General features: G+C 42.0%; 1 protein-coding gene across 1 annotated transcript; it reads left to right on the top strand.

Annotated features, from left to right (window-relative positions):
• Positions 1-5,170: 5,170 nt before the first annotated feature.
• gpr179 (G protein-coupled receptor 179) lies at positions 5,171-24,107 on the top strand. The gene is made up of 12 exons (XM_058641361.1): positions 5,171-6,859; positions 9,575-9,683; positions 13,275-13,371; positions 14,534-14,754; positions 15,220-15,288; positions 17,135-17,244; positions 17,400-17,638; positions 18,531-18,669; positions 18,767-18,869; positions 19,597-19,743; positions 20,117-22,216; positions 22,259-24,107. Exons 1-12 carry the CDS (start codon positions 5,946-5,948, stop codon positions 23,240-23,242), a joined length of 5,232 nt encoding a protein of 1,743 aa, XP_058497344.1. The 5' UTR covers positions 5,171-5,945; the 3' UTR covers positions 23,243-24,107.
• The last annotated feature ends 738 nt before the right edge of the window (positions 24,108-24,845 follow it).

The raw sequence follows: 24,845 nt of genomic DNA on the forward strand, positions 1-24,845 counted from the left end.
CCTTTCTGTGTGTGTGTGTGTGTGTACATTCAAGTCTTAACTATAGTCGAATGTACAAATGTGATACATATCATGTCATAACATTAAAGGTTTAGAATAAAAACATGATATAAACCTGTCTAGGAGGATGTTTGGAGATAACGGATTAATTAACGGAGCGCAGCTCATTTACAGCATTTGCTGAAGTTCTGCTTCACGCTTGGAATGACATGGTGAGATTCTGCTGTTAATGAGCAACGTGGGTGAAATTGAAACATGGAGGAGGATTTTAAAATGCATGGGCTGTGCAGACGGAAAAGTTAGCATCATTTCTTATTGATCAGCTGTAGCATCATGGAAGTTTCATTATTCATTCTGCATCCAGAATGTGTGTATATTATCCAAAGTACAGTTTTTACAATAAACTTTTCATGCAGTAACCTGAAAAATATCACACTATAATGTGAAAACATGTGATGTTTTTATAATAAATGAGCACCTTTAAATGTATAAAGTATCACATTGTGACGTGACACTGAAGTGGAGACTGGGAGTAACATCACCCCAGAGTTCATCACGTTCCAGTTGAAAAAATCATGGATGCAAAAGTATCCCGGGCCGGCCATTGTGTGTTTCCCCCCTGGGGGAGGAATAAAGTCATTCAATTCAAAAATTCAATTCAAATTGTTAGCAATTCCACTCACATAAACAACAACATGTCTATGGTTTGCAGTGGGCTATTCCAGCAAATATCATGGTTACTGTCAAAATAAGTTTTTAATTATTTTAAATTCATGAAAAATGCCCTTAAACTAGGTCAGATTGCAATTTTCACAGGTCCAGATGTGCTCACCATGTTTGACGAGTGTGAGTACGTGCAATAAATCAGAGCAGATACAATAGAGCCGGGGTCTCAAACGAGTAGCTCGCAAGCTACCAGTAGCTCCCGGTCCCTTTCCAAGTAGCTCGCCAAAGGTTTCAATAATGAAACATATCCTGCTTACATTCTTATCCAATCAAACTCAGAGGTGTCCCGCCCCTTCTACACTAAATTATTATTTGCCAATTAGTTGTCAAACATCTGTGCTGCTGTCAGCTCGATGAGTGTGTGTGTGTGTCAAATCAAAGTTCAGACTATCAGATGGACATTTAAACGACATTTCAGTGGACTTCTCTCTTGTTGACTCCATGCACTAGTCATCTCACTAAATAGAAATACCCAGTATACATCATACATACAGCTGTACATGTGGGTACTCTTGTGAAGTGACACAGTGACATGCGGGCAGATCATAACAAAATGAAAAGTGAATAAGACAAAATGTTGTGAATGCATTCTTCTGTTTTCACAGCATTAATATTTTAATTCAATAGTGTGTGAGATATGCTTGAAAGACATGCTTACAGAAATACAAAATGCACATGGAGCTGAATTAGATACTATTTTTGTTATGTTTATTGCAAAATGTAAGTTGTGGACATCAGCATGTCACAACTTGTAAATGTTAAACTCTCGACAGGTCTCAGTGGTGTCCGTTTTGTAAACTATGTTCACATTTATAGTCAAATAGACCATAAAGGTCTTATAGGGCCCATCAGTAGGCCTGCTACTGTGTTCCAGTTGTACTAATAGCAGATTATAATTTCCCAGATATGAGATGCACGATTCATTTTGAAGATGCAATTCCAAACTCACCAACATGGCTGCTCCGATCATCAGTGGTGTAAAAGCTATAGTTTTTACTGTGTTTTTGTCATTTCTGCCTTTTTTGTATTGTACACACAGTGCTACAAAAATGATTCCCAGTTGTGACTCATGATCTCAGAGGCAACTGGAACCCACAATTTCAAATACTAAGTAGAAAATGTTAAATATGTAATTAGCAGGTAGCTTGTGTCAGTGTGGTCATGAGGTGCAGTATTAGTCAGATCATCTGAGCACAACATTAACTCATGAGAACATTTGTAGTTTCTTCTCAGGTCACTCAGTGTTTCAAACATGTTTTAAATGTGATAAACAAAACTGGGTTTTTAATGTGTCTGTGGAGGGATACAAAAAGTTTGTCTCTGCCACAAATACTCAGCCCTATGGTTGCAGGTTTTTAAAAATATATATATTTGTACAAATAGGTGGTCAAATATTGTGTGTTTGTGAAATAGTAAGAATATTGGTAGTCTATGACTTACTTGCAAAAAAATAAACACAAAGTAACAGTTAAAAAAAAACAAAAAAAACTTTGCCAGCTTTTGGTTACTAAATAAAAAAGTATCAGACACAGAAACAAAAAGCAAACTAAGACAAAAATAATAATAATATAAAATGTAGGTTTTTCAACTGAGGATATTTCTGTACGGAATAAATGAATGAATGAATGAATGAATTAATTAATTAATTAATTAATTAATTAATTAATGAAAATGGGACAGGGCATTGCTGCCATTTCTTTACAACTTAAAGATAGAAATACTAACAGAGTTTTTCTCTGAACATGTTGCAGTATGATGTGTGGCAGGCAGAGGGCAGTGCAGGACATTCAGTAGTGATGGCTGCAGATAATGAGAGCAGAGTGGATGAGAGACCATGAATCCTAATCTAATAGTGTGTGTGTGTGTGTGTGTGTGTGTGTGTGTGTGTGTGTGTAGCAGGTATTACTGTGGGGACCTAAATCTGTTTACAGGGACTTGTCTTCCTTATGGGGACAGAGATCAAGTCCACATAAGATAAATGATGATTTACATGGTGTATGGTTACAATGAAGTTACGGTTAGTTTAAGGTTCTGGTTAGGGTTCGGCATTTAGGTGTGCTGTATGTCTATGATGTGTCGTCACTATGAATGCTGAGCAAACATGTGTGTGTGTGTGTGTGTGTGTGTGTGTGTGTGTAGTAATCAAACTAACACTCTGCCCTGCAGAGCTGAGCATTGATGTGATGCACATCGGAGGTCAGAGGTCGTTGGCATGCAGTATTGATGTTACAGAGGCCATTTTGACATTTTATAGCCGCCAAACACAGATGTTACTGATCACATGATCACATCACCAGCCTGCACGCACAAACTGAAGAATCCAAACTGGAATAAGTTATTATTAATGTGATTATGTTCACCTGTGATTTCCATGCAAAGACTCCATTGGTCTTTTGTCATAACAGCTATTTTGACACAGTTTAGCACAGTGGTCAGCAACTGGCGGCCTGTGGGCCAAAAGTACGACACAGGAATATATGTATGTGGCACACTCAAGTTACTTTTTTTAAAGACACACATGTTTGTTGTACAAGCCTGAATAGTTTTGATTAGAAGAATAAAGGTAATTAGAAATAAAGGAGGTTTTGGCCTGGTCATTCCTGGTTTCTTTTCATTTAACTTTTATTTATACAGGTAATCTCATTAGTTAGGGTTTCCTTCCTGTTATGAGTTAACAATACAAAACATTCAAGTTTGAGCTCTAAATAGAACCAGATACACATATTAAAAACATCTTATCTTTGTAGTGATATTAAAACGAAATTAAACACTCATGTCAGTGTGAGCAGCTGCTGGACAGTGTGAGCCTGAAACTGAGGAAACTAAATGGAACGCAGCCATGATCAATTCAATTATTTACATCTGTGACCTGTCAAAATGGCTGCTGTGTGAAGGACACATGAAGTCGTTAGTGAGTACAAATGAAATGCTTTCTAAATTATAATATATGAACATACATGACCGCATATTGTATTGAAGTACGGGGAAGTATTTGCAAAACACAGACTAATTCTATTTTCATGTTACAAAAAAGAGCCACAAGAATCATCACGAGAAGTGGATACAGATCATGATATTTTGCCAATCATGCATAAAGCTCACAGGAAACACATTCATTCAAATATCATATTTAAAATGATGATTGAATCCAAAATATTGAGAGAATATAACGACCACATGTAGCAACATTTTTGAAAACACTATTTTGAGTTTTAAATCTACACATGTAGTTTTTTTTCCCACATGTTCTCATGTTTTCTAACATACAGTAAACAATTTGTGTCAGTGTGTGACAAGAAATGCTGAAATTGCTTTACGGGATCTTTAGGGTTTGCTATCTTATGTGGTGAGTAAGTCACTTATTTTGTGTGGAACATTATGAAATGTATTTGAGAAACATCAGCCTTGTTGTATTGAAACTAAATAATCCTCTCTTTCTGCTCCTTTTCATTTATGTTTTGACATTTTCTTTGTGTGTGTTGGGTTTGTTGGAGAAATGAAATACAAAAAAAGAAAGTAAACATAAGCTGACTGTGACCTTTTCCACTGGTCAGAAAAACGACTATTATACATATACAAAAAGGCTACTATTGCCTGCAGTGTGAATAAATATCAACATAAATATCAACATACACTGAGTCACATGACCCTGTAATAGACACAGGTATTTATCAGCTCTGGCTCTGACTGGCAGTGATGATGACACTTGGGTAAATGCAGTTGTTTTGCTACTTCTGCTACTTTATTATTTGTGTGTGCAGGGTGTGTGGTTCTCAGAAACCTGTTGCCATGGTCACCAGAACAAGGATTCTTCCCTGCATCACTCCTCTCAGTGAGCACACATCATTTCTTTCTTCTCTCTTCTCCCTTTTTGTTCTTCACACATCTAATGCAGTCTCTCTCCCTCTCTCTCTCATCCACACTTTGGTGCATGCATCCACATACACGCACGCACATACAAACACACAGGTTCACACAGCTCATTTTAAGCACTCCACGTGACTTCAACATGTTATTCCAAACCTTAACACTAACCAGTTAACGACTAACCCTAACTTTAATCTAACCACAGTTAAAATCGTAGCCCTAAACTGAACCAGTTCCAGTCCTGGTCTACTACTGCTGGTCCTGACAAGGTCAGTGTTTATGACAGAAAAAGTCTTACAGAGGTAACAAATACAAGAACACACAGAGAGAGAGAACTCTCTCCCTGTAAAAATGATCAACAAGGAGAGAATTCAAACATCTTTTCTTGTCTGTAATGAGACTTAATGTACTTTTGATAACAACCTCCTGTGTGTGTGTGTGTGTGTGTGTGTGTGTGTGTGTGTGTGTGTGTGTGTGCAGTTAAAGAGCATCCTCCTCTCCATCCACTCTCCCTGTGACAGAGGGGTTAATCCATCCATCCATCCATTCATCAGGAATATTCTTGATGGATGCAACAGAGCTTAACCCTCATCTAACACACACACACACACACACACACACACACACACATTCACAGCACCTGTGAGCACTGGTGAGCCTCCCACTCGATATGGAGGAGGGAGGCATATGTGAATGAGGGGATGAAGGGGTGGGAAGAGCAGAAGCAGGAATGATTGAAGAGGGGGATGAAGGGGAGGGAGGGAGAGGGAGGACGTCAGAGCATCACACTAAAGTCCGTCAGATGGGCTGGAAGCTCTGGTGAGCAACAGATAGGCTGGCAGTAGAAGAGTGAGGGAGAATTTCTGCTCTTCTCTCTTCATCATCCCTCCATCTCTGCTCCACGGGTGCTCACCTCTCACCAGACACAGGAATCCCCCCCAACTTTGAGGCTGTCCCCACCCCTTTATCCTCTTTTTTTTCCATTGCACACACTGCATTCATCTTGGTCTGGAGCTCTGGTGACCAGGGAAACTGGAGGAAACTGCAGAGATGCGGGAAATGACACAGGGTGAATGATGTTTTCCTGCAAGTGCAGACAAAAGTGAGTGCTTGTGTGTGTTTGTGCCTGGGTGGTGCACAGATGGAGCTGCACATTCTAAGTGAGACTGAGAGTGCCAGACAACCACCGCTGCAGCAGCAGTAGCACCTTCCTTGTTGATAAAAAGGATGTAACCTCTGCAGAAATGTGATGTTGTTGTCTCTTCAGACCTGACTACAAATGGGTGAAGAGCCAAAAAGAGACAGTCGGCGTGTTAGCAGTTCTTCTTCCTCCTCTTCAGAGTAAGTCCAGGATGGGTTCTGTTTGGCACCTTCTTCTTCTTCTTCTCCCATCCCTCCTCAGAGCCCAGGTGACTCCTGACATTACAGCAGAAGTCCTGGCAGAAGCAGACAACAGCACCAACTCTAGGACCAACAGCACAAGAACTTCAGATATCTCCTCCCTCAGACCCTCAGAACCTTCTGGGTTTGTAGCCACACCTTCAGAAGCTCCCACAGAGGAGGAGGATGACTGGACACCAGCAGAGGAATACTTGTATACTGGAGACGCCTCCACTCTAGAAGTGGCTCGCTGTTCACGGGCGTACAGCTCACCGGGGCTGACTGGATCCCTGCCTGTCAGCTTTGGTGCCCCACTCCGGCCAGCTCTGGATGCACTGGCCAGTTATGCCAACTTCCTTAACATGATCTTCCAGGCCAGTGACCTACGGGAGAGCACAGTGCAGGAGGACATGGAGTGGTACCATGCCCTGGTCCGTGCTCTCCTGGAGGCTGACGTGCTCATCCAGCAGGCCTTTCTAACCTTTGATGCCGAGCCCACCTCCCCCGTGCCACAGCTGGTTCTCCGTGCTGCCCGCAACCCATCGGCCAAAGTGCAGACCATCATTCTTCAGGATTTATCCAAGGCCTGGGAGAGCCTGCACCCGCCAGCCCCCGCACCTGACGACAGTTGGTTCAGAAGCTTTAAGTTCTCAAATTCCAACCAACCAGTGGCAGCCTTGACCAAACGGGTGCTCCTCAACGACCTTAGCACCTTAGATACACCCAAGTGGGGGCAGGGTGACAGCTACGTGACTAATCGCAGTAGAGTGCGCTGGGCCAGTGCCCCCTTTCTGGTCTGTAAGGATGGGTACTTTGTGCCAGGCTGGATACTCACGCTGTCCACGTCGTTCTATGGCCTCAAGCCCGACCTGACACCTGAATTCAGGTAAGCTTCCCTCAACTCACACACAACCTGTTTTTATATCTTAGCGAGGACACATTATAGACATTATGCATTCCCTAGCCCCTTAACCCTTTAGCCATCACCACTATCAGAGTACCCACAAAGATATAAATACAAGTACATGCACACACAGGTTCCTTTTAAGTACTTGCATTGACTTCCATTCATTTGGAAAGCTTAAACTAAGGGTTACTCCTAAATTTAACCTAACCACGATTTAAATCTAAGTCCTAAACTTAACCAGTTCCTCAGGTTTTGGTCTCCATGAGCACTACAGCAGTCTCGGGGAAGACACGCATAGACATTATGCATTTCCTAAAACCTCTTCCCCAACCGTAACCATCATGACTACACGACTAACCCTTAACCTTAAACACTAACCCTAAAACCGAGTTTTAGTCCAAGGTATGACAGGATGTGAGGACAAACCAAAATGTCCTCACTTTTCACAAAATGTCCTCACGTCCTGTGCTTTTTTTTGGCAAACACACACACACACACACACAGAATAATGCATTGCAAATACATTAAAGGATTATCTCTCTTTTTTGGAAGTGTGGTTGTATGTGGCACTGACACATAATCAGCGCTAAGTGCACTGTGTGTGCTCCTGACACCCAGAACCAGCCTGAGACATGAAGACATGCTCTTCAGGGACAATATGGCCGCCTGTGGGGACACCAGGGTAAACTGATTTTAGCCACTTACAGAAACTCACCAAATAAAAGGGATATCTGCTTAAGTCTACAATATCTCAAAAATATGTGTCTCCCACACCAACGTCCAGAGGGAAAAGTTTTAGTTTGTGCCACTTTGCTAAATTAAAATGAAGGATTTGAAACATAAACACACAATTGCATTAACAACTCCTGTGTGCCATCATGTAAAATTGCTGATTTGGTTAAGTCTGTGTGTGCCAGGTTGTAGACACAGGGGAAGCACACGGCCTGGTCTGTGTGTGTCATTGCCTCATACATCCACGCTTCAAAAAACCTGAACTATTCCTTTAAGATTGAGCACTATATGGGGGCAGTTAATCAGCTTCTACATCTCTGTTGTTAAAGTCACCCCCTGTTGCCCAGTATGTGTAAATGAGTCCATTAGCTCTTCATCCATCAGATGCTGGTGTTTTTATCTCAGCTTTGTTTCAAGCTTTTTATTCATTCATCCATAAATTCATGTTTTTATGAAACCAGAGCTGTAGCTCTTATAAATCATTTCTTTTTAAAGATGCTCAGAGGCTTTGAAACGTAGCAGCACTGTTTGTGTCTCACCTGCCTCTGCTTGTCGTCCTGTGTCGGCCCCTGTGACCTTTCCTCCATCACTCTGGGGAAACGTTTCATCAGCATTCGTGCGAGGGAAAAAAAAGAAAACTTTTTGATCCAAAAGAGTTCAATAAAAGCTGACATTTGAAAAGAGAATCCACTTCAAGGCCACACAGGTTTCTGCAGAGGGAAAATAGAGGTGTATTATGCTCGTGAGTCATTTGGAGGAGCTGCTGTTTATTACTCTGTCTAACAGCGACTGGCCAAAGGCTTTTTTTTTGATAATTCATCCGTACATCGTGTGTGAATACATATTCTGTCCATCCTGTTTTTGTGAAGACATGGTATCTCAAGAACACTGAACACTGAACGCAAATGTATTTTTGAGTGTATAGTTAATCATAAGAGTGGTGATAGACTGACCTCCACGCTGACTTTGTCATGTCACAGAGGTGACATTAGTAAGAGAATCCCAATTGTTGCATGAGGTGAAGTTTTAGCCAAAATTAAAAAATTTAAACTTGAATGTTTTGGAAAACGCAAAAATACTACACCCTATTCAGGCCGCCCGGCCTGGCCGACATATAGATTGCGTCTACTCACATCTGTACATTGACTTTGTATGTAAACTCACCACGTGGTTACTGCAGCATAAGATTAACTGGTTATAATTTTGTGGTCATGGTTTAAGGTCAGTGAAACTTTATAAAAACATCTATTTGACCCTGTTTAGATCCAGGAAGAATGAACGCAATTATGACAGATTAGATTCCACCTCCTCAGCTGACGTTATTATTTTTCTCATACAATGATTCATTTGCAGCTACCACCACAATAGTAACACTGAACGCAATAGGATTTATTTTTCTAATGGTTATTTCATGTGGCAGCCGGGTGAGTAGAGCTTTGATTCATTCAAGCTCCTCTCATCCCCTCTCCCTCGGTGTGTGTGTGTTACTTGCACACTCACACACAGACATCATTATGTTGTGAACACATGAGGAACCCTTTGAATAAATTGGTTTCAAATTTGGTTCAAACGTTCTCCTGCATAGGTACAGGTCAAGGTTACAGTAATATCATATGCTTTAACATGTTAACACATATCGAGACATTTTGTTGCATCTGGCACAAACATTCACTCTGACTCAGAGATGAGCTGATTACACTTTGGTGGTGAAAGGTCACGGTGAGCTCAGAAATCACTTTGCCTTGTGAATGTGTTTCCTTAAGAACGGAGAAATCCTGTGAAATGTGGCACAAAAGGTTTGGGTGGGGGAGTTCAAAGGTTAAGTGGGGCTCAGAAATCATGTTTTTGGCCCCTAGAAAATTCAATTCCTTTTTCGTCATCAAGTGCACATTAAAGGAGTCTGGAGAAATTGCTGGGATATGTCAATCTTTTGTCTCTTGTGTTCATGTCTCTCTGCATCAGAGGTGTGATCCGTGTGGACGTTAACATTCAGGACATCGACTTGGACCAGTGTGCTACAGGAGACAGCTGGTTTGCCGATACGCACCAGTGCAATCGCACCACCATGGAGGTAACCACAACAAGACAAGGACCAGAGACAGAAAGTGTCTGATGAAGGCTGCATCTAACTGTAATTGATTTATAGATTAACAGCTCAAGATTGTGTGGTTGTATAAGGTGCATATACTGTATATATAGCTGGGACTCCAGGTGAAAGCACTGAACTAAAAGCTCAACTCAAGAGAAAGTCAGTGATGTTACATCACAGGACAGGGCTGGGATGCCCGCTGAGCAAGGCACCCAATTTCCAACTCTAGACAGTGTTTAACTCATATTTGAGGTTTTAAGTTGTGTCACAAAAAGATCCTCAAATGGTTTGTGACCTCCCCCAAAAGGTTTAAGCCCTTTCTGTCTGCACTAATTGCTGTTTTTGCTTTTTATCCTTTTGCCCATTAACACGTCCACTCCTCTGTCTGCTCAGCCATGTCCTCCTCCTCCTCCTCCTCCTCCACCAGGCTTTCTGCTTCAGTGTCCCTTTTCCCTGCCCATCCGTCTGTCCAGACCCAATCCTCTCCCCTCTCATCTCATCCATCTATTTAAAGATGGCCATGCCGGGTGGCGGGCTGCAGGATGATCTGATGGATTATGCCGATAATCCAGCCCGCTGGCACACTTCTCCTTTATGCACTGCACTCACAGAGGTTTGAATCACTAGAGATGAACAGTCCCAAAAATCCCTAAATCCACATGGCACCCTTTGTACTGTCCTGCCCTAACTGGTTTAGACAATTCAAACCCGTTGGCTTGGTAGAGTTTGTGGTGGGTCACCTACTTTCCTCTCTTCTCAGTCTTAAATCCTGTTCCACCTTCAACCTTTATGCTTCTTCTGTCATTTATCATCCCATTCCAAATCTCATCATGCAGTCTTTTCTTTTCTTTTTCTTATCTACTTTTATAGATGAAAAGATACAATAATAATAATAAAATATATGCATTTTTTCTGAATTATATTTTCTTTTACTCACTTATGGGTTTTCTCCTGGTTCTCCAGTTTCCTCCCATAGTTGAAAAAAATAAGAAAGAAAGAAAGAAAAAAAGAAAGAAATGGAATGGAATGAAGCACAGAGGAGTGAAGAAGAGAAGTGAAGGGGAGAGAGAGAGGTAGAGAGATAAAGAAAATGAGAGACAGGTGCAGGAGATCAGTTAATAAAGTCAGAACAGGCAACACTGACAAACATGTTCTGTGAGTCTGTTCATTTCAAACCATTGTCACATGAGTTCACACAATGATGATTAAACCTCAGTGTTGCAGTGTCTGTGGCGACACTGAGTGATTCCTCTTACTGAAGGTGGAAGGCAGAGGAACAGCAGCTGAACTAGTGAAACAACGCAAGCGGCGTTTTGACGACAGAACTTAAATACTGGAGCTTTACACTGACATGCTTTTATCAGCCATGTTTCCACTGAGGGTGTCTGCTGTGAATTCACACTCAGCCTCTCATACAACTACACTTCAACTGAATTTGAAATCATTGAAGCACTAAGTGTGTTGATACTGAAGTGGATTTAAACCAGTTGACCAATGACTTTAGTTTTAAAACTAAACTTTGAACACTAAATAAGCAACTCCAAGATAAAACCAATTCACTTATAGATAAACACTATTTCGATATCTTAATATATCTAAAGATATCTAGATTTCTTTCATATGTTAAATCGGTCCAAGCAGCTGCTAATTATCTCGCTTATGCCTTGGTTCGGCTCTGCCCAAGTTCAGCCATCCAGTGCCTTTACAATCCGTTCATTGTCAAAAATGGTCCATGTCCCTGAAGTTAGACAGGACTCTGAGAGCAGGATGTTGGATGAGTTGCAGCTGCCTGATTGTTTGTTTTACTGAGACCTGTAAAGACAATATTACAACAACAATAATAATAATAATAATAATAATAATAATAATAATAAAAGACAGGTTTTCCCATGTCTTGCTTTGATAGAAATCTATTCTTTCTTGCTCATGTTTTTAACAGGCTGATTTAATAATCGTCTTTTTGTGGCGGTTAAAATTCAGGTCTGAGTCCATAACTACATAACGACTGGCTTTTTCTGTATTGCATTTTTTGGGAGCAAGACCAAAGACTTGTGCCTTTTCTGCATTGACCCATTGAGCGTCATGCTTATCCAGAGCTCATCTATTTGTTGGACTTACTCAGTGTATGTAAGGAACATTTCCTGAACACACTGGCCACAGACACGTACAGACTACTGTACGTGTCTGTGGCCAATATGACGACTCCGACTTAAACGTGATGGATGAGTGAATCTGTTGATTTACTCTCTCTGTTGAAATGAGATACAACCATGAAGAGAATTAGGTTCTGACCACTGCATGTAATCCATATCACATTTATGTTCAGCCTGTGACATTAGGTTGTGAGCATCTGATGAGGGGGGTTTGAGTTTCTATACTGTATATACATATATATGTGAGGTCAGTGTGTGTCTGTGTGTGTGTGTGTGTGTGTACACATGGTTCCTGGATTTCTCTAGAAAAGGATAATGCTCTCAGTAGAGGCATTATGTATCCATTTAGCTTTTAACTGAGATTGACACACACACACACAGACACACACACACACACACACACACACACAGATGTGTGTCCATCTGTGTGTATTTGTGAGACTGCTCAGAATGCCAAAAATGACGCTAGCATCAGCAGGAAGTAGAGTGAGAGTGTAACGTGACCTCGTTTTTTACCTTCATTCATTCAGCTACTGTTCGCGATGCAAAATAAATAAAAACAGAAGAATTACACACATCCATTTAAACATGAACCAGCGTCCAGTCAGACATGGATGCAACAGAGCGAAAATTAGGTTAATATGCTGAACCATTTGAAGCCAGAACTCAAAAACTCTGAGGAATACAGTAAACTTGGAATTCACTGAACTCGGAATTCACTGAAATTCAAAATTCACTGAACTCGGAATTCCAACTCAGAAAAGTCATGATTCCAAGATCACTGCCACTTTTACCATTCTTAGCACTTGTGTTTCACAGTGTCCGACTGATTTACTGTGATTTACAGGTTGGTATGGTCCAGCCTGAGAAACATTTGCGTCCTTGTTTTTTTTTTTTTTTCAACTTCTCTCTGGAAAGGAGTGAACTCTGAGGGGATGTCACTCTCAGCTCTGACTTCAAAGTTCTGATGTAAATGGAATGCAGTATTAGCTCCACTTTCCCACCACAACCTCCAGCAAACTCAATCAAAAACTCCGAACTGAAGAAGGCACAAGTCACAATTAGTGGTTGCTTTGTTTCGTGTGTTTTTTTGTTGGCATTTCAATCATGTTTTGCAGTTCTTCGTGTCTCCTTGTCTTTTGACTGACTTTCCAACTGTAAATGTGTCACACTCACTGTGAGGATACAGCAGGAAAAGCTGAAAAAGCAGTTACGTTTAATGTATCTGGGCAGATATCAAATAATTTAAGGGTTGATTGATCATAATACAAATAACAAATTTGAGTTTGATCAGGATGCTTCCCTGAGAGATCATCACAATAATGGAATCCGCAGCCATTTAGGGCTGAGGAACAAAACAATACTTTTTCAATGATAAAATGTTTTAAAATGTGTTAAAACATGTGTTTGTCCGCTGCAGTGTGTACCAACTCCAGGTCAAGGCTTTAGACTGGGTCAGTACTGCTGCCGCTGTAAAGAGGGCTACTACAACCCTGAGTTAGTCTCTCAGGACTCAGGTGAGCAACACTAAAATCATGTTTCCCACATGGAATAGCAGTTCATATATGTTATATGTATTTATTTTTTGGCTACGTTCATGTCCCATCTGATTATACTGTATGGCAGAGGCAGGTAGTTAAAGCTATACAGCAGTCAGCCACCAGGGGGTCATTGTTATGGCTTCCCCTCTAGGCAGTCAAGTGTTTATGGCACTTTACGGCATACGAGTTCAAAGTTCACTGGTATTGTTGGCTTGTCAACAGTGATGGGGACGAGACCGCCTATGCCGAGTCCTAGTCAAGACCGAGTCTTTGAAGGGTCGAGACTGAGTCGAGACCGAGTCTGTTGGTTTTCAAATACAGTCGAGTCCGAGTCAAGACCGAGTCTTTGAGGAAGCAAGTCCGAGTCGAGACTGAGTCCTTTAGGAGTCGAGACCAAGTCGAGACCAAGACCATAAAAACATGTCAGTTTTCATATTCATGATTTAGTTAATAATCAACAGTTAGGCCTACAGACTAAGCTAGATTGGGAATTGTTTAGAGGAGCAGTCTTAACATCTTAATATGGACTATGCTTTTACTATCATTAAAAAAAATCCCTACCACATGCATCATCTTCTGCCTATTTTTATAAACTGCTTCAACAGTGCTGCTATGTCATCAACATGTTAAGCCCTTTTTTATGATTAATTTTTTAATCATAGTTAGGACATAACATGAACATAAAAAAATGTGTTGGTCTCGAGAACTCGGTCTGAAATTACGAGTCCTTCTCCTCCCACTGTGGTCCGAGTCCGAGTCAAGACCGAGTCTTTGAAGGAACGAGTCCGAGACGAGTCCGAGAAAGCAGAAATCGGTCTCGAGACCGGAGTACTACATCACTGCTTGTCAACAAATACTGTACACATGTAACCTTGACATACTGTATATTTTATGACAGTTATAATAAACGATACCATTTACCAACTGTGAGGGGAGCCAGAGAGCAAATCCTTTGTTGTGTTACTGTATTTCCTGTTAAGGCAAATCTAGATCCACCATCTAGATCTAAAAAGCAGATCCACCGGCACCACGAGTTACATTAAATGGTTTCATCATGAGAGGTGTAAGTCACATGTGTGTGGGGCCCTCACATGGGTGTGTGTGTGTGGGTGTTGATGCATGTCTGTGTGCACTGCAGATGGTGGCCCTGTGAACGCGAGTGATGGTGGCAGTACGTGTTACCCGAACATGCCCATCTGTCTCCCATGCTGGCCGGGCTGTAAGAGCTGCCAGGATGGTGCCCCCTGCTGGGTGCAGGAGGACTGGCTTCTCAGAGCAGCTGTGTTGGCCATCCAGGGGGTCTTCATGCTCCTCATCTTCATCAGCATGCTGGCGGCCTACAGGCATCGTCGCAACAGGGTGAGTCAGCTGTTTTGGCTGGTTTGGATGAAGCCTGTGAGACATGATGTTAGAATCAGCGCTGGGAAATGTCTGATGATGTTGTAGTTGAATAGTGACATCTTTAAATCGGCAATTCTTGTCATATTGTCATATGTGTTACATTATATTCACCATGATATTTGTTCACCACAGTGTTGGAAACGCAATGTTTTACACATTACAGATATCTCACATAAAGCAAAACAAAAGGACAACAAAAAGAAAAAAGAAAAAAAACAAAAAAAAACCTACACCCCTGTATAGCCTACATATTCAATGAGGTTCAGGCATAAGATTTATGACAGCCATGTGAGTGAGGTCAGTGCTCTCACTATGTCACTGTGTCACTACCTCGAACAAAAACAATTAAAAAACCGAGCCTTCCCTTACAGTCTCGGTCAGCACATTCTGTAACTGTGGTTTTTCTCCTCCGTCTCTCCACAGAGAATCCGAGCGTCCGGCCTCCTGCTACTGGAGGCCATCTTGTTTGGCTCTCTGCTCCTCTACTTCCCAGTAAGTGTGACGGACGGACGGACGGGCGGCAGCTGAGAGTGTGGCAGATTAGAGCTCTTTACAGATCACTGCACAGCAATGTGCCACAGATTATATCATAATGGACCATTTGTGGCAGGGTGAATGGGAGGAGGGCGTGTTTGTGTGTGTAAGTGGAAATGGGGCCAGTGGGCGGATGACAGTTTTCATAATGTCTGCAGTGATAGATCATCAATCAGTCTTTAGATTCATTGGAGCAATTAAAGAGGCATTAACGTTAGTCAGCCGTGACTTTTTATCCATCAGTCTTAAAGTGTCGGTCGATGTGACCTCATCTTTTCTGACAATGAGAGTTTGAGTGTGTGCTCACAGGTTATTGATCAGTGTTTTACTTCAATTGGACGGAGGGACATGTTAACAGGCCCTTTCTTCACGGCAGCACTCATCATTATGACATAATGGTGGCTTAAAGTGGTAGATATAAACCACGTTTAGGCCATTTAACAAAAGCCTCACCTAACAAAAATGTCCACAATATCGTAAGAATATGTTTAACACTTTATTTTACCATTCAACACATTTTACTGGTTGAAGATTGAAGTTTGTAAACCACTCACTTTTACACCTTGGAGTAAATGTCATGTTCAGCTCTGCTGCTGATTTATTTAAGTTTGAGTCACTGGGGTAAATCAGTTGAAGTGAGATGAACATGATTGGTTGAGATGACTCTCACTCAAGCAAATCAGCAAAGTGTTCATCTTCTATTCTGTACTACCATGGTGTAGGTCATTTGTGGTTCTTCTCCCAACAGTCGTCTGGTGTGGGGTTTATCGTTTGATGTGCACATGGAGGATGGTGACACTATGAAAACAGCTGCTGTGTGCACTTTACACCAACATTAGCACATACAGTAAATGCACATGGTTTGTTTTTTTAATGAAGGAAAATCTGCCAAAAAAAAGGGGCAATTGATTCTTTTCCTGATGTCATTAGATGTGACCATGGCCCAGCGAAAGGAAATTTGGCTTGTAACTGCAGGGTTTGCCAGTTTAAATCATTGCAATGTCAAGGGCCGAGCAAAGTGCCCATTCACCATTGCTCTTTGTTAATTGGGACACCCAGCCACAGGGGGGCCACATCCAGTGTACTCCTTGATCCAGTGGTATGTGGATCATCCACTATGGCGACCTCTGGAGAGGAGAAAAAAATGACCTGTATATGTTTCTGTCCAGACTACTGAGCAGCATCTCACCCACAGGTTTGGTGCTTCTGTCCATGTCGGAGCCTCCGCCTCAGAATCTTTGAGATGATACAGCTAGATCTGAAAAAAACAATGTTGCTATTTTACAAAATGTTGGTATGACGTGTATGATGAAGTATTTGAGGGAAAAGTATCACCTCTCACCTGTAGGTGGAAGGGTCAGTGCTAACCTGTAACAATAGTTACAATGAGTTAAAGTGCCTATAAATGGGGTCATGTTTACTAGATCTGTTTGAACAACCTCATGATGTTGTATTAAAAGGTAACTTAACCCTCTCTTCTGAGTCTAACTCAGCCTCTTTTTTAAAAAAAAATGCCAAGAAGAGGGGCTAAGAGCTGAGTAAGGAAGGGGAGAGTGGGTGGTGCAGTGCAGGGGGCGTGGTCTAATAGTGAAATCTGACATGGAGTTGCAGCTGTGTGAGGTTCTCAGTGAGATGAACCTTTAAGAACATTTATAATTTCAATACTTTGGATTAGATTACAGCCTTACCTTGCCTAGAATAGCAGAGCTGGAAATTGAATTGAATTTTATGTTTGAGTTTGAATCACAGAGTTGAGTGTGCGTGTGTGCCTCTCTCTCCCTCTTTCTCTCTCTCTCACCTGCAGGTCTTCATCCTGTTCTTCAGGCCGAGCACCTTCAGGTGCATCCTGCTCCGCTGGGTCAGAATGCTTGGCTTCTCCATCGTCTACGGCACAGTCACTCTGAAGATGCACAGGTCCGTTCATGGTGGTTTACAAGTTACTGGAAAGCTGACCAGATTGCACTGAAGCACAAAAAATACAATCATTTATAAGTATATAGAGTAAGTACATTCACGTATATGTCCTCTCCTCAGCAGTTAAACAGTGGTTTGTTCTTGGCTCTGCTCAGGGTGCTGAAGGTTTTCCTCTCACGTACGGCCCAGAGGGTGCCTTACATGTCCAGCCTCCACCTGCTGAGGATTCTGGGAGTGATGCTGATGACAGTCAGCTGGTTTCTGTGTGCGTGGACCGTGGGCGTCCTGCAGAACCGTGACCGCAACATCCCAGTGTTTGTCACAACCACCACATCAGAGGGACAGGGTTTCAACCTGTGTTACATGGACCGCTGGGATTACATGATGGCTGTGGGTAAGTGAAGCAGCAGCTCCTGAGGAGAGAAGCTATCGTTATTGATTAAGTCTTTTATTTTTGTCCGAGGGTGAGAAAATGTTGAAACACACAGAGACAATCAACCCTTTTCTCTTATACTCTTATACACCTGCGGGCAATTTAGAGTGTTCAACACTGCATGTTTTTCTGGACTGTGAGAGGAAACCGGAGAAAACCCTTGTGCACACAGAGAGAACATGCAAACAGTAAAGCAGGCTGTGACCCAGGTCTTTCACGCCTCTATCCCTGTTCAGTCGTAAATATCAAACATGTTTAAATCGGGAAGACTCTGACACGTCTGATGACGTTAAAATCATGTCTGTTAGCCCCTCAGACGACAGGGTAATTTGACCAGATAATCTTTTCAAATCAGTCTAAAATCAGAAGGAACCCATGATTGTCAGTTGATCAAAACTGAAATCTGGCCAGTTATCCTCTCGTGTGGGACTTAAATCAGATTTCTATCTAGCCTGACTTTGTGAAGAAGCAGCTGTCACAGAGCAGAAAAGAGAAAGTGTGTGACTTGTGATGTCACACAACAATAGCGGGAGTAGGAATGTTGTCACATGAGTCTAGAGTCCATGGTAAACGAGAAGTTTAAATGAGTTGACAACTTAAAATGACAACTTTAGGGTGCAGCCCACTCATAACTGGGAAAAGAGGACCCAGTATAACCCGGTATAGGACCCAGTAGAACCGGAATGCACTAATCATCCCTCACATTGCATTGGATTACAGTGACAGCAGGTAATATTTGAAATTAAACATGAGAACATGAGATATTTTTGGAGCAGTTTACACATGAGTTAATTCACTCAGAATACGAGTGATAAAAACAAACGGTCGCTGAATGTCTGTTTTTCTGTCACAGCTGAGCTTCTCTTCCTGTGCTGGGGGAGCTCCTTGTGGACCGCCGTAAGGCCTGTCCCCTCAGCCTTCCATGAACCTCGCTACATGGGCATCGCCATCCACAACGAGCTGCTCCTCTCCTCCATGTTTCACCTGTTCAGGTAAAGAAAACAAGCAAACATTGAACAAACAATGTGAGCAATTGTATGGACTGAGCCACTGATGTGAACGGATTTCTTTGCCGTCTGTCTCCCTCAGGTTCACCTTTCCCTCTCTGCATCCCGACTGGATGCTGCTGCTCTCCTTCACACACACCCATGTCACCATCACTGTGACACTTGCCCTACTCTTCATTCCCAAGGTACTTAGCATCTTCATCTTCCATGTTTATCAGTTCTGGGAAAGAGAAGTGAAAAGGTCTGTCGGACAATGTCGGATTTCAACCTTCAAATAATGTCTCCTACAATAATGCCACCTCTGCCAAAGCCAGTGGAACTTGTCATAGTTGCCACAAAGACAACTGACATCTTTTTGTGAGGTGATATATTCAGGTGGAGGGAGGGGGATTCTAACTGCAGTAACAGACAAGAAGATACAGTATCTATAAGTTACCATAAAGACGATATCACTGACAGCAGCTGGGGTATTCTCACTCATGACACTTGGCATGAATATTTTGGCATTCTTTCATCAAATTTTTCAGATATTCTGCATATTTAACAGTGTTTATTAGGTGTTATTTCACTGTTGCCATGTTTGTCGAATATGTGCAGGTAGTTAACAGCATTCAAAGGCCTGAATGAAATGGATCTGTGCCTCAGTTTGTAGGAGGATAGGGTTTCCAGCTTCTGACTGGTAGGGAGGGGCCACATAGTTGGTGGTTAGCACTTTTGCCTTTGCAGCAAGAAGACCAGGATTTGTGACCCGGTTGGAACAGGTTGCCACACCGTTGAAAAGCTGGTATAGACAGGCTGATCCAGAGACCTTGATATTGCAGCTTTATCATAAATGAGATGTTTATGTTCATGTAGACACCCACACATACACAAGTTGTTTACATATGATCAATGCTTGTGTGCATTCTGCAGTTTCTTCACGTCTCTAAGCCTGGGAGACAAGAGATTGCAGCAGAGGTGTATGAGGATGAAGTGGACCTGCGGCGCACCGGCTCATACCTCAACAGTAGTTTTCACTCTGCTTGGAGTGAGCGCAGTGTGGACCCAGACGACTTTCGGGTAAACTCTCTTGTCCCTGCAGAACGATGTTATCACCTTGCATTGGGGTATAATTTGCAAAAGGTGGAAGAAATTCCAAAGGTCACATTTAAATAAAAAGTATAAATATCCCTTAATATTATGTAGACTCAAGTGAACAGATCTTATATGTATCATAATTTAATTATAAATAGGAAATAGTTAGCCAAAAAATTGACATAATTTCTATGACCTGTATCCACCCTTTATCCTTTACTTATCCTCAACTGTGTTCTTGCATGAAAACATGTCTTCTACCTTTCCTCTGACTTGTTACTGTCTTCTCCTCTCCTCAATCATTTCAACCTATTCGTCATTCTCTCCATCAACTTCCTCCCTTTTTCACATGCACCAGGATGAACTGAAGAAGTTATATACGCAGATAGAAGTTCACAAGACGAAGAAGATGACCGCAAACAACCCTCATCTCACAAAGAAGCGAAGTTCTCGATGTGCAATAGGGAGGTCCATTATCAAACGCATCGCTGAGTTCCCAGAAACCATGAGCCGACAGTGCAGTCGCGAGGACAGAGACGGATCCTTCCACAGTAGAAGTGTTAATCTGTCTGAATCGTTTAGGAGAGCCCCGGATACGATTAGTATCAGTTACAAAAGTTCAATGAAATCACCATCGCCATCCATGCGCAAATCCCAAAGTGATCATCACTATGTCAAGGAAAGAGATTCCTCCCAGCGTGACTCAATGTTAAAGTCAAATGTTGTGAAGAGATCCTCCCAGCGATCTGAGACAGACTCCTTAGATATTCCACCAGGTGTATGTAAGTCAGCTAGTGCCCAGAATCTGTCGATTGATACCAACCTACTGCATCCTGATCACACCAGGCTTCATAAGTCCTGGAGTCTAACATCAACTTCCTCTCATTCTACTGAAAATGTATCCAAGGTTAACAGAGCCAGCACAGTGCTAACAAGATCCCGGCAGAGCATTTCCATTAGTGACCAGACCAGGAGTGCTCTCCAGTCAGAGTCATTCGACAAGGCTGAGGTCTGTCCTTGGGATGTGGAGCAAGAACCATTAGCCAACAAGAACCAGAAGCATGTCAACTATGCAAACTCTGAGGACCAGGAGGAAATAAGACCACCATCTCCACAGGCACTTGTCTGTCCATGGGACCATTTATCTGTACAAATGACTCCCTCTGAGGAGAAAGGGCTACTTAGTGAAACTGAGTCGCCCAAACCACAACCTCCTGTGTCTGCAAGTGCACCGGGCTCTCCAAGACCAAAGGTCACAAAAGATCAGCGTGTCTTCTCTTTCCGCACCACCGCCACCGGTAATTGGCTCTCGGTGAAAACAATCACGGGATCCATGGACACAGGTAACAGATCCAGTAAGGAGAGGAACTTAAATAAAGAGGACTCTGTCTCACAAAAAAGTCAAGAAAGTGCTTCTACAACACCAAGATCAGCAACATCTAGTAGACGTCCAAGTATGGAAAAGAAGGCACTGCAGAAAAGAAGTATGACAGCAGATGGGAAACCATGCCTTGTAAAGCAGAATGCAGTTAGACTGTCCTCTGCGGATTCTGCGGACAGAAGTCCCAGAAGGCTTGCGATTGTAAAATCTGCTGTTTATCCTTGGGACATAGACGATATGCAAAAAGATGGCAATTATGAAAATGTGTTTCTTTCAAGGCAGAACAGCAAACGCAGCAGTGTAAGTTCATGGGAAACTGTGAGCAGCTCAAGAACTCCTTCAACTCACAGAAGAGGTAGTTATCGAATAACACCAGTCTGTAATGTTTCTCATGCAGATGTGTGTCCATGGGAGGCAACTGGTACTTTGCAGCAAGTAGAAGGAACAAAGAAGCAGCATAGTATCAAAGCAGATATCTACCCTTGGGAATCCCAAACGTCTGAGCACGTATGTCCATGGGAATCTCACGAGCAAGGAAATGTGAGGAGACAAGGAAGTGATCGTGGTGAAGTGTGTCCTTTGGAATCACCAGATATTCCTGTTATTTCTCATACTCTATCCAAACATACAAAGAGACAACCGTCTTTGCAATGTATAGCCGACCTATGTCCATGGGATACAGCAGAAACTCCCCAACCTCCAATCAGACAAGATAATGAATATGTTAATATTTGTCCTTGGGATATTCAGGACAAGGCTGAAGTTGTTTATGAAAACCTAAATCCTTTGGAGACCAAGGGAACATTGACCGTGCCCCATCAACAAGAGATTGTCAAACCTGACATTCGTCCTGCATTGGTAAATAATGAGCAACAATGCCAAGCACAATCACCTGCCTTTGACTGGGATAAACAAGTGACCAAGACAGCTGACAGTTGTCCATGGGATTTCCCTGAGCCTCCTAAAATTGTGGAAGAGGGAAGTTCAGAGCATACACATATAGACTCATCCTCACAAATGACTATCAAGGTAGATATTTGTCCCTGGGATACTGGAAATCAGGACAAAACTCAGCAGGTTGCCACACCCTTGAAAGCTGGTATAGAAAGGTTGGTACAGTCTGAGGAGGAAAACGATCAAAGAGTAAACATATGCCCCTGGGAAACTGAGCCCCATGAAAAAAGTGCAGCTACCAACACAAGTTTGCAAGGCCCAGAGGGACCAGCAGATATTTGTCAATGGGAAACTGGGGAACCACAATCAAGAAAGACAGAGACTCGGGGAAATGTGTGTCCATGGGAAAGTGAGGAAGCAGGGGCAGTAAAAACAGAAGGATCAAATGTCTGTCCATGGGACACAGAAGCCCCAAAAGTTCTCAAAAAGCAAGACAGTTCTCGCACAGGCATTTGTCCATGGGAGACAGAATACAATAAGGTTGCAAAAAAGCAAGACAGCATGAAAGAAGATGTTTGTCCCTGGGAAACAGACGAACCCAACGTTCTCAAAAAGCAAGATAGTGCACGGGCAGATGTGTGTCCATGGGAAACAGAAGAACCCAAAGTTCTCAAAAAGCAGGATAGTGCACGGGCAGATGTTTGTCCATGGGAAACAGAGGAACCTAAAGTTCTCAAAAAGCAAGATAGTGCACGGACAGATGTGTGTCCATGGGAAACAGAGGAACCTGAAGTCCTCAAAAAGCAAGGTAGCCCTCCGGCAGATGTTTGTCCCTGGGAAACAGAAGAGCCGGAAATTGTCAAAGAGCGAGATAATGCTACAGGTAACATTTGTTCAGCAGATCCGCAAACAGCAACCAATGCTGATTTTCCCCACAGTGAGAGAGACGACGTCGCAGACTTCCAAGAGGGATTAAGTGTAGAAGTTACTCAAGCCATCATTAGCACAGAACAGATAGATGAGTCAAAAGCAAATTTAGGCAGGCGTGATGCTTTGTGTCCCTGGGAGATGGTGAGGAGCAGATCTGGTTCATTCACAGACAATGTCTCAGATGTTTTTACATGGGAGCCTGAGAATATTCCAGAGGAAGATGAAGAGGATGATGCAGAATGTGCTGCTGAGGCGCTTGTGTTCCCACCTGACTTGTAACCTAAACCTTGCCAGCATTTACATTCACACTATTACCACAAATTCAATCGCAGTGTGACCTCTATAAAAACATTTTTAATTTGTACTCTACTGATTGTCAGAGGGAGCTTTGTTTAAAACTGCCCAAGCTCTCCTTGGACTTTAGAGTTTAGGGTCAGCTCCCCCTCCTGCAGCTGGGAAAGATGAACACTTGTGCAGTTATTTTCAGGTTGGACTCATTCAGGCCACAGTACTGTCCACCCAAGATGCCTGAAGCAGAGACTTGATGAGGTGGACACAAGTTGTTCAAACCTGACTGAAAAAAAGTCTTTCTTGTTACTGAGACACATCGTAGACTCATTCTGTCCTTCACTGGTTGAGGAATGACCTACAGACAGTTTGGAATGATGGAAGGGCATCGAAGGCAATTTGATGAAGTCCCCTTTCTTCCTGTTTCAACCCCCATTGTAGTGTAAAATGATTTTTCGTTTGCATGTTTTTAATGTGAAACTTAACATAATTTGCCATGTATGTTTCATATGTTGGACACATGGCTAAAGTGAATATGTCAGAAAATCGAACCAAGTCTACAGTGCTTGCCAGTGCAAATATGGCACAGAAGCTCAGAGATTAAAGTTAAATCTAAACCAGCATACAAGATTAAAAAAAATTATATTTCTAAAACAGGAGAAATTGTTAAGCGGTGACACCAGACTTTCAATTGATGTCAAATTGAATTTCAATCAAGTACCGATTGATACAACTATGCATATCTCTAAGCTCACATCTGATTCAGTCATAAATATGAAAAAAAACAATATTCAACCACTTAAAGGTTGTAAATCACTAGTAATTTCTATTTTTTTTTTTACATTGCACCTTTATTTGAGATTTGTGGAAATCATGTCAATGACTTTTGAACAGATGAAGTTAAACTGAAACCAGATTTAGAGATGGGAAAACAAGGAACAAGCCATGGAGATTCAATATCATCTACACTGCGACTGAGATGTTTCTGCTCAGTCCAAATGTGGCAAATAAAGCCATTTCACCTCAGCAGTCATTTAAAAATTGAAACGCTGTCCTAAAATCAATGAATACAACTGACATTTTCTCAGCAGGAGCAGCACTGATATTAATCGCTGAAGTCATTTTTACTGTAGCCTACAATGGACAAACTAAGTATCTTTTGAGCTCTGATGCTAAATTAAGGCTACATAGTTTCTGCTACACACTTGAAATAAGGGTGAGGGATACTCGGCTACAAAATGAAACTTCACCAATAATTGTTACAAAATTTTACACACTGTACCTTACATTTACTGTATTATGTTGCCATTATCTTTCACAACATTTTTTGACAGAAGACAAAGTGGCAAAAGTCTCCCCTGCACCAAATTTCATAGAGAAAATCTGCTGTTTTCTGGTCTTTTGCTGCCTCATTTGGTAAATTTGTGTCACTTTGGTAAATTCAAACTAAGGATTTCAAATTTCTGAGACACAGTTGGACACATTTGATCTAGCTGATGGAGGCAACAGGAAGGTGAGTGTTTTCCAATGTGACACAATCTTCAGTTACAGTCAGAGAAGGCTTTCTGAACATCAAGATATATCAGTCAGCATA

This window comes from Solea solea, chromosome 10 (assembly GCF_958295425.1).
Source record: "Solea solea chromosome 10, fSolSol10.1, whole genome shotgun sequence".
Lineage (NCBI taxonomy): Eukaryota > Metazoa > Chordata > Actinopteri > Pleuronectiformes > Soleidae > Solea > Solea solea.